General features: G+C 50.4%; 1 protein-coding gene across 4 annotated transcripts in view; it reads right to left on the reverse strand.

Moving 5' to 3' along the window:
* PRKCA (protein kinase C alpha) overlaps nt 1–8,401 on the reverse strand; it is a 242,300-nt gene extending 233,899 nt beyond the window's left edge. For 2 of the 4 annotated variants that reach the window (XM_064150619.1, XM_064150618.1), the window contains exons 1-2: nt 8,107–8,400; nt 4,657–4,688 (exon numbers count right to left, since the gene is read on the reverse strand). In XM_064150619.1, coding sequence (XP_064006689.1) covers nt 4,657–4,688; nt 8,107–8,279 — 205 coding nt within the window. In that variant the 5' untranslated portion in view covers nt 8,280–8,400. Of the gene's footprint in view, nt 1–4,656; nt 4,689–8,106 lie in introns of all 4 variants that reach the window. The other 2 variants (XM_064150617.1, XM_064150620.1) reach the window with 2 other exon arrangements.
* Nucleotides 8,402–10,733: the final 2,332 nt, after the last annotated feature.

Here is a 10,733-nt window from a genome sequence, read left to right on the forward strand (position 1 = left end):
ATGGGCTGCCCAAGGGGTAGCAGAGTTGCTGTCCCTGGAGGTGTTCAATAGAAGACTGGAAGGGGCACTTAGTGCCATGGTCTGGTTGCTTGGACAGGGCTGGGTGCTAGGTTGGACTGGCTGAGCTTGGAGGTCTCTTCCAGCCTGCTTGATTCTATGATCAGGTTGCTCAGAGCCTTGTCAAGCCTCACCATGAATACCTTCAAAGATGGGAACTGAACTACATCCTGGGCAGCCTGCTGCAGTGTTCTACCATCCTCCTGGAAAAAAACTTCCTCCTAACACACACCCTAGATCTACTCTTCCCTAATTTCAAACCACTGCCCCTCATCCTATCGCTGCAGGCCTTCGCAAACAGTCCCTCTGCAGCCCCCTTCAGGTTCTGCAAGGCTGCTCTTAGGTCTCCCTGGAGCCCTCTCTTCTTCAGGCTGCAGGACCCCAGCCCCCTCAGCCTGTCCCTGTAGCAGAGCTGCTCCAGCCCCACCAAGCATTTTCTTGGCCCTTTCCTGCACCCACTCCATCAGCTCCACATCCTTCCCTGTGTTGAGAGCTCCAAAGCTGGACGCAGTACTCCAGATGAGGTCTCACCAGAGCAGAGCAGAGCAGAGCAGAGTGGCAGAATCTTCTCTTGACCTGCTGATTTTGATGCAGCCCAGGATACCACTGGCTTTCTGGGCTGCAAGTTCACACTGTTGGCTCACATCCAGCTTCTCATCCAGCACAACTCCCAAGTCCTTTTCCACAGGGCTGCTTTCTATCACCTCCTCCCCCAGCCTCTACTGATAACGAGGATTTTTCCAGCCCAGCTGCAGCACCCTGCTCTTACTCGGTCTTGTCAAACCTCACGAGGTTCACCTGGGCCCACCTCTCCACCCATACAAACACTCTGAGTATCTCTTTGCTAGCATACACAGCAGCCAGGCACATCAGAATACACACATTAAGAAAGACAAACTACTTAGGATGTGGATTGTCTCTTGCTAAGCGTTTGCGCAGCAATAATGCAATTGCACCCTGAGCCTCTGCTGCATTAAGGGCATTAAAAGCCATACCAAAATTGAACTGATTGCCTCTGCAGATTGGTAGAAACCCTATAAAAATGAAGAGGGATTTTTTTTTTCCCCCCCTCCCTCCCTCCCCAACAAAGCTTTTTAATTAAATAAATTATTTCTCTTTCAGCTCTTCCAAAGAACTCATTTAAATGTTTTTATGTAACGCTGGGGCTGATTATTACAGCGTCAAAAGCGTAAACCAAAATGATTGCAGGCAACTGAAAAGACATGTGCCAAGGCTCAAAGAAAGCCTGGTGAAAAAGAGGTACTAATGGCCCCCAAATAAAGATCAGTGTTGCATGAAGTTTGCATTTAAATAAAACTTCAAAGCATAAGATAATTTCTTTGGGTTTTTTTGGAGGGCATCTCTTAAAACTAAAAGTGGGACTTGGTTTGTGTGATGCTTTTGTAAAGGAGGTTTTAGATATCTATAAAAGCAACCTGTGTCAGCTGCAATGCTTAATGCTGCTCATGGCCAGTATCACAGTATCATCAGGGTTGGAAGAGACCTCACAGATCATCAAGTCCAACCCTTTACCACAGAGCTCAAGGCCAGACCATGGCACCAAGTGCCACGTCCAGTCCTGCCTTGAACAGCTCCAGGGACGGCGACTCCACCACCTCCCCGGGCAGCCCATTCCAGTGCCCAATGACTCTCTCAGGGAAGAACTTTCTCCTCACCTCCAGCCTAAATCTCCCCTGGCGTAGCCTGAGGCTGTGTCCTCTCGTTCTGGTGCTGGCCACCTGAGAGAAGAGAGCAACCTCCTCCTGGCCACAACCTCCCCTCAGGTAGCTGTAGACAGCAATAAGATCTCCCCTGAGCCTCCTCTTCTCCAGGCTAACCAATCCCAGCTCCCTCAGCCTCTCCTCGTAGGGCTGTGCTCAAGGCCTCTCCCCAGCCTCGTTGCCCTTCTCTGGACACGCTCAAGCATCTCAATGTCCCTCCTAAACTGGGGGGCCCAGAACTGAACACAGTCCTCAAGGTGTGGTCTAACCAGTGCAGAGTACAGGGGCAGAATGACCTCCCTGCTCCTGCTGACCACACCATTCCTGATGCAGGCCAGGATGCCACTGGCTCTCTTGGCCACCTGGGCACACTGCTGGTAGGACAAGGGAGGTTCTTCTGCCCCTGTGCTCAGCACTGCTCAGGCCACAGCTTGAGTGCTGTGTGCAGTTCTGGGCTCCTCAATTCAAGAGAGATGTTTAAGTGCTGGAAGGTGGCCAGAGAAGGGCAACAAAGCTGGTGAGGGGCCTGGAGCAGAGGCCTGTGAGGAGAGGCTGAGGGAGCTGGGGGTGTGCAGCCTGCAGCAGAGGAGGCTCAGGGCAGAGCTCATTGCTGGTTGCAACTCCCTGAAGGGAGTCTGGAGCCAGGTGGGGTTGGGCTCTTCTGCCAGGCAAGCAGCAACAGAAGAAGGGGACACAGTCTCAAGTTGTGTCAGAGGAGGTCTAGGCTGGATGTTAGGAGGAAGTTGTTGTCAGAGAGAGTGATTGGCATTGGAATGGGCTGCCCAGGGAGGTGGTGGAGTTGCAGTCCCTGGAGATGCTCAAGCAAAGCCTGGATGAGGCACTTAGTGCCATGGTCTGGTTGATTGGCTAGGGCTGGGTGCAAGGTTGGCCTGGATGATCTTGGAGGTCTCTTCCAACCTGCTTGATTCAATGATTCTGTGATTCCAACACTGAGGCTGGAGTTTTGTTTAATTAAATACTTGGGTCATGGACTGGTTTGGGTTGGAGAAGACCTTAAAGATCATCTAGCTCCAGCTCCAAAATAGTGACATAATAATGGTTGTTTCTTAGAGCAGCAGCATCCTTTCAGTTTGGTGCATTACCTTTCCTCCTCCCTTTGATAACAAAGGCCAAAAGCATCTAAAACCAGCATTGGAAATAACAGAACCAGCCAACTCTGAAACCTGCCTGATACCAAGTTTCTGTCTAGCAGGAGATTGCTCAACACACAAGAGCTAAAACTTGTAAGGGAAACTGTGCTGGAGCAGGAGCTACAGATGTATTAGGAGCTGTCACTGTCAAGTTCTTCTCTCCATGTCACACTGAAATTTCCATTTTATTCTTCATTTGTCATTCTTTCCTGCACAGGTAGTCACTTAAAGGAAAGGTTTTGACAACCTACCTTCTAGTGTCACACATTTATGTAGTTTTTATCCATATTCTAACTGATTTTGATCACTAATTCAGATGAGTAGCAAAGAACTGGGGGGTATGTACAAAATTTAGCATTAACATTCTGAAACACAAAGGAAGTGAGGCACTGGAACAGGCTGCCCAGAGAAGTTTTGGAGATGCCAGCCCTGGAAGTGTTCAAAACCAGATTGGATGTAGCTTTGAGCAACTTACCTAGCAGGAGGTGTCTCTGACTGTGGCAGGGGGTTTGGAACTAGGTGATCTTTAAGGTCCCTTCCAAACCACTCTATGGTTTGCAAGATGAGCAGTAAAATGATGGCTGCATGCCTGCCCTAAGGTATGCAATGTTTGGGCTTTATGTGTGTGGCTGCATGTTTCTGCTTGCAGAAAGAAAAACACTGATTGCAACATCTTTCAAAGCCATCACTCTTCCACATTCCTTCTCTCAGAGGTTCCATTTCCAGAAGTACCAACCAGCATCAACTTTCACAAAAATACCACAGAGTCCATCATTTCACTAAGGAAAAGCAACATTCAGCACAGCCAAAGATGCTCCAAAGCATTAGAAAAGGACCATTAAAATAGCCCCTCATGAAAGAAACAAGGCTGGCTAATGAGTACACCATGTACATCTGCAGGTGAAGCAACAGGGAAGGAGGTGGGGGAAGAAAAAAGGGACAACAAAAAGCCTCATCCTGATTAGGTAAATACATGACAGGGAAAAAATAGCAATAGTTGGGTGTGGTTGTCTAATGATTAAATGCTAACGATAAGGATTTGGCAGAGACACAGAAATATGTGGGCACACAGCACATGATGCTCTGCCTTCCATCTAGTTTCATTGCTGTCTTCCACTACAGCAGCTTTCAATTTCTCAAGGTCAGCAGAATGATTAAAGCATCATTTTGCAGGGGTGGATTTTGTTTTGTTTGTTTGTTTCTGTAATTGTCTATTACACAAGGCAGGAAAACGCTGCTGCTCGTCCCGAGACGTGGTTCAACCCAAAGGTCCTCCTCGACATGCAGCACATGAACATTAAAAACAGGGAGTTTGGGTGATGAAAAGAAGCCATATGACTAAAAAGTGAATCCATTTTCCAAAACACCCACACAGACAAGAGCTGCTGATGTGAAAAATGGGCTCTGCTGAAGCTGAATTGCACAGATTATCCTCCTGAGAAGTTGGAAGCTGCGCTCCACGCAGGTTGTATAGGTGGCATTTACCGCTACGAGATTTAAAACACCAAAACAACTCGGGGTGTTATTACAGCATGAGCAATTGCTTGATTGTTCAATGCATATGATATTAATACCAACCAGTTAGTTAATTGTATCATTATTACCTCCCTATTGAATTTACATAGGGATGCTTGCTAAGTTTTCCCAGGCTCGTGGTTTCCCCTCTTGCTGCAGGCTACCTTTGAAACGAGGCGCAACAACGTGCCAACAAAGCATGGGTGGCTTACCTTGGCACTGAAATCCTTGCTTCCCAAATCCCCTGCATAAAAATAAAAAGAAAAGAAAAGAAAAAAACCTGTCTTAGTATGTTTAAGTTAGAACTTCCTCTCAGTGATCCACAACAAAAAAAAAACACCTTTGTATTAAACGACTTCAGCTTTCACTAAGACGGCAACAGATATCAAAACACACAACAAAGAGCTGCCCACCCGTTTGGAAGCAGAGAACAATAGCTTGAGCTCACCAACTATGTCACTGCAGCTTCTGGCAACACTTTCTTATTAATATTGTTATTATTTTAGGAGCTGTTTTGGATCCAGAGTTCCCACTGTCCATGATGGCTGCAAAATATTGCAACGCATTCAACACCGTGCATATATTTCACGGCAAAGTTGAAGGATTCCAAGCTCTAGCAAAAGTGTATATAAACCAAAGCAGACTGATTGCAGGAGTGCAGGTCAATGCTGTTTTGCATCTCAGCTAGATACCAGTTGTCTGTCGTGTGGAAAGGTTAAAGGTTTGGCTTGGCTCAGTAGGAACAGGAAGGCAGGCACACTGGGTTTCACACTGATTCTTTCTAACGGCTTCCTCATAGCACAACACAAATGTGCTTGCAACACCTCAACGCATCCAGAGCTCCAACACATAGGATACCTCTGGTAAATCTCACTGCTGTTGGGTTTGTTATTGGTGTAAACATTGAACATAGTCTTTCCATGATTAAATGCTTGGAGTAGCCTCCCCGCAAACAAATTTCTCTGCATCTTGCATCTTTGCAGAACGTTTTTGCCCCTGGAGACTTGGAGCCACTTCCTCACTCTGAGGGGAAACCAACCAAAGCCACGGGCTGCAGAAGGCAAGCAGCAGGCTGAATGCCATAAACAAGGTGAAGTTCAGTTTGTAACTTTGTGGGAGGGCTTGTACAAGAATCAGCTAGAGAATTTTCCCTCTTAGCTGTTCAGAGAAGGGATACAACCTTCAGCACACCGTTACTTCGGGTGGAGGCTGAAATTACAGGGCTTCAGGCACTGCAATACACTTCTACACAGATTGATGTTGTCACAAATGGGCCTAAAATGAGAAAAATCAGAAGAAACACGAAATTGTTTGTTTTCTTGGCAGCATACACGACTCTACCACGCTGTCACTGCTGCTGGTGTCTCTTGCCTCCACCAAAGTACAAAGCACGTACTGGAAGTGTGCAAATCCGACGGCAAGAAAGCTGACAGCAGGGCTAAGAACATGAAGCAGATTCGGGATGATTTTTCATGCTCTGAAACAGACTTATTTAGTGAAGAGCGTTCGTGTGCTGTCTGCTCTAAGAGCACAGCCACACTTCGGTGTTTGAGCTGAACCCATACACCAACCAGCTGCAGTCCGCTCCGCTCCCTGAGCGGCTCCAAGGGATTTTAACTACGAGGGCTTCGAAAAATGTTGCCACACTTTGGAAACAAAACAGGCAGGGGAAAGTTGTTGAGGAAGATAAGAAGGAACTGAAGTGTTTCAGGAAATACTACCTGATAAAATGTCATCTAAGGCAAAAAAAAAAAAAAAGTCAGCCATCATTTGCATAGTTCATCGAAGGTTGCATTTCCTATTCTTGATAGCTTAAAACATGTTCACTGCCACACATCATTCTGGAGCTCTTTTTGGGGTGCATGATGCTTATTCAAGAGCTGCCCATTTTCAAAGGGGGAAATGAAGCAAAAGTTTTTGAGTTGTCAGATGCTCAGTTGATGGATGTGTGAGCTTCCACAGACTCACAAGCAAGACAAGACAAGAGCACAGCTACATTTGCCACCTGTCAGGACACCCTTTCACTTTCAACTCCATCCTGTCATCCCATGACAGTATTCCACTTTGGTTCTTAATTGGGTTACTTATGTGCACAAACACAGCCCCAACAATAACCCCCGCGGCACTTTTTCACACCTCCCAGTTCATTCTGGTTTAAATTAACCGGGAGGCAGAAGGTCTCTCACTTTCACAACGCCAAACTCTGCAATTATTCTTTTAATAGAAAAAGAAACAATCTACAAGGAGAAAAAAAAACAGACTCAAAAAGATGACTTTTCTTTTTGCTTGCTCTACAGTTCATCATCTCAGTTTTCCTTCCTTTCCTCTCCTTGCTTACTCTGCAAGTATGTTCTGAAGCAATCACAAAGGGAGGAACACTCAAGCAGGAAGGCAAAGGTCTGCGCCCAGACACACAAACACAAACGAAAAGCACAAGACACCTGCCACAGACACAGCCAGCCGGGTGCAGCACCCTCCAGATCCTTCACAACTGCGGCTAAAATAAATCACAGCTCTCGTTTCCAACAAACTCGCGGCGAGAAACTTCAGCAGCAGAGCAAAGGCTGAGCCTAAGCCACAGCTCAGGTGAAGGGAAGCCCGAGTTGTTTATGTGACACAAGAGACATTCACCTAAACGCAGGGGTACAGAGCTGCTCCTTCAGCCTCAGCTCGCTGAGGGCACTGGGTACAGCCAGCAGCCTCCAAACGCCCAGGGCCGAGCGAGAGGAAGGGGCAGGGCAGCGCCGAGCCGGGCAGATGCAGCGAGCCGGGCGGCTCGGCCTGCAGCGAGCTGCAATCCTGCCCAGAAGAGGGCATGGCAGCAACCGATAGGTATATTTTCCTCTCTAACCGCTTAGTAATGAGGGTGTTGGTAGGAAGTTTTCCTCCCTTCTTCTTCTTTCTTTAACCCTTCTTCTAAAGCCCCCTTCCTTTCCCAAACGCTCGCTGTAGCAGCGGTGGCACCGTGCGCTCCCCAACTCCCAGCCCTCCCTCTGCAGAAGGAAATAAAGCGGGCACGGATCACAAAGTTAAAGGCAGAGCTCCAGAAGTTGTTGTTGCCACACAGCAACAGCCACAGCCCGAAACAGAAACCCCTCCGCTTGCAGCGCCGCAGCTGTAGCGCCGGCTGAGCTTCCCTCCGTCCCGGGAAGGCGGGCAGGGAGCAGGGGCTTCGGGGGGAGCTCAGCCTGGCCGAGTAGAGCCCGGCTCTGGCAGGAGGACACGAGGGGTGAGGAAACACAAATCTCTATCGTGTGGGAGTGTGCAGACCCCGTTCGTTTCTGCGGCACTACCCAGCGCTGCCCACTGAGCGCCGGCAAGTTATGGCGCTCCCGCCGCCCCGACCCGGGCAAGGGTCCCTAGAAGCACTTGGCGGCTGCAAATAGCTCCCCAGAAGGATGCGATAGAGCCGGGGTCGGCAAGGCGACAAGGCTCTGCCCCACCGGGGCTCACCTGCCCGACCCTGCGGAAAGAGGCCGGGGACAGCCACCCGCGGGAGCAGCGGCACCGGGGAACGGGCGGCTGGGAGAGGAGGGGCGACCGCTCGGCGGGGCCCGGGCAGGGCACCGAGGGCACTGCTGTCGGAGCGGGGAGTCCCTGAGAGCCGAGCGGGCCCGGGCGGCGGGTGCGAAGAAGGGGAGGTTGCCGGCGGGGTGTCTCACCAGATGAAGTCGGTGCAGTGGCTGCAGAAGGTGGGCTGCTTGAAGAACCGCGCGATGAATTTGTGCTCCTTCACCTCGTGCACGTTCTTCTGCCTCAGGGCTCCCTTGCGAGCGAACCTCCGCGCCGCGTCCGGGGCCGCGCCGGGCTCGGAGCCCGGGAACACGTCGGCCATAGCGCCCTCCTCTCCACCCCCTGCTGGGAGCCGGGCCGGGCTGCGCCGGGAGTCGCCGCCCCGACGTCCGCCCCGTCCGGCAGCCGCCGACTCTCTGGCAACGGCGGCGCTGGGCGCTGCCTCCCGCTCCCGTGCCTGACGTCGGAGCCGCGCGTAGGGAACGGGGAGGAGAATCCCGCGCCGGCTGCTCCGCCCGCCATGGCAATTGGCACCTTCCCTCCAAATCAGGCCTGGCACCCTGCCACGCAGGGCCCCGGCAGCAGCGGGCACGGGTGACCCTCTGGCACCGCTTCCCTTGCGCCTTCTTCGCTCTGTGCAGCTGCTGCACCGCGCCCCGGGCACAGCCACCACCGCGGCACCGAGCGCAGCTAACCCGTCCCCAGCTGCTCTCTGCCACCTGCACGGCGCTGCTTCCTGTACCCACCACCAGAGATGTTGTTCCACCGCCACAACAAACAAAGGTGCAGCCCAGACGCGCTCCTGCACGAACCTTTCCCCTTCCTGCAGCTCAGAAACCCAGAGGCTGCTGTCTGGGGCCATGCTGAAGCCCTGCACATGGCACAGGACCCGCTGGGCACACCACCGATGCAAGAGCAGGGTGGCCTTGCTGCCTTGCCCCACTGCAGCCCCACTTCTGTCTTTGCCACACTGTGCCAACATCGTCAAAACGTGTAGCAAACACACTGCAAGTATGTTTTTGTCCTGCTGATTAAAGAACCAAACCTACACACACAAGTCCTTAGCTGTGTTCTTGTGCAGAGCATTAGTGATGGAATAAAGTATTCTGTAATCACAGAATCACACAGTGTGAGGGGTTAAGAAAAGCCTGGATGAGGCACTTAGTGCCATGGTCTGGTTGACTGGATAGGGCTGGGTGCTAGGTTGGACTGGATGAGCTTGGAGGTCTCTTCCAACCTGGTTGATTGTATGATTCTATGATTCAAAAGTTCATCTAGTCCCAACACCCCTGCCACAGTAGGATGACCTAGAGTAGGTCACACAGCCTGTAGTGCTGCTTGGGGTTGTTGTGGCCAAAGTGCAGAACCCTGCCCTTGGCCTTGTTCAATCTCATCCCATTGGCCTCTGCCCACCCATCCAGCCTGGCCAGGTCCCTCTGCAGGGCTCTCCCACCCTCCAGCAGCTCCACACCTGCTCCTAGCTTGGTGTCATCTGCAAACTCACTGATGCTGGGCTCAATCCCCTCATCCAGATCATCAATAAAGGTGTTGAACAGAACTGGGCCCAGCAGTCCATCTTACTCTTGATTTTAAACCCTCAGTCTGTGTCTGCAGCCTGGCCAAATGGTACCTCCCTGGTGTTTCATCAAATAGCTGATGGCAGGGACAGCCCTGCCTTTTTTCCTGTGCTTCTTGAATCAAGCCAGATGCCCTACAAACTGTTTCCATATGCCCTGGCTTCATGGATTTTTGTTTTTGCAGGCAACTGCTTTCAAATTTGATCTGAAATGCAGTGAAATGTAAAGATTTCTCCAATTGGGTTTCTACCTCTTCAGCAGATGTTTCAAATCCCTTATTCCTCTTTGGATGTAATAGGGTTGGTTTTTTTTTAAACTTGCCCTAATTAATTTATGCCAAAGCATGAGAACCACTAAGAAACATTTTGTACTCTCATCCCATGTTCTATCAAGAACCAGGGAACGTATTTATTTCTGTTCCTTCAGTGCTGTGCTACAAACAGAGCAACTGAAAGCAGGGAATTGAACTGAGTCAGATGAAACTCACATTACATCAGATTTGAGGGCTCTCTGTACATTTGGCTGTTCTTTAAAATCTCATCAGCCTGCTGAATCATTTTGGATTCCAGGTCCCTTCCTCACAGTGTCTCTGGTCAAGATTTTTAGCACTGAAACATCAGCAAGTGCCCTTGGCTTGTGGTTCCAGCACCTGCTGACTGCCCTGGGAGGCCCCTGGAGGAGCCAGACGACACCAGTCATGGTGCTGTACGTCACATCAGAATGATTGCAAAGCAACCATCTTATCTCAAACCCAGTAATTATTTGTACATTGTGATTATGCACATTGAGGAAGAGAAAAATAATCTATTCTGGGTGAATAGCCATCCCCAGACAACTGGGGAAGCCATTGCAACAACCTTCCTTTACTGTACACACCAAAGAGTGGCTGTTAAGGGGTCCATGTCCAGGTGGAGGCCAGTGACAAGCAGAGTCCCTCAGGGATCAGTCCTGGGGCCAGTCTTGTTCAACATCTTTGTGGGTGCTATGGACAGAGGCACTGAGTGCAGCCTCAGCAGGTTTGCTGATGACACCAAGCTGTGTGCTGCAGCAGCCAGGCTGGAGGGCAGGGATGCAAGCCAGAGGGACCTGCACAGGCTGCAGAGGTGGGCACAAGCAAGCTTATGAGGTTCAACAAGACTCAGTTTAGGAAGGACACTGAGATGCTTGAGCGTGTCCAGAGAAGGGCGACGAGGCTGGGG

The sequence above is a fragment of the Pogoniulus pusillus genome, chromosome 11, assembly GCF_015220805.1.
Source record: "Pogoniulus pusillus isolate bPogPus1 chromosome 11, bPogPus1.pri, whole genome shotgun sequence".
NCBI classification, from domain to species: domain Eukaryota; kingdom Metazoa; phylum Chordata; class Aves; order Piciformes; family Lybiidae; genus Pogoniulus; species Pogoniulus pusillus.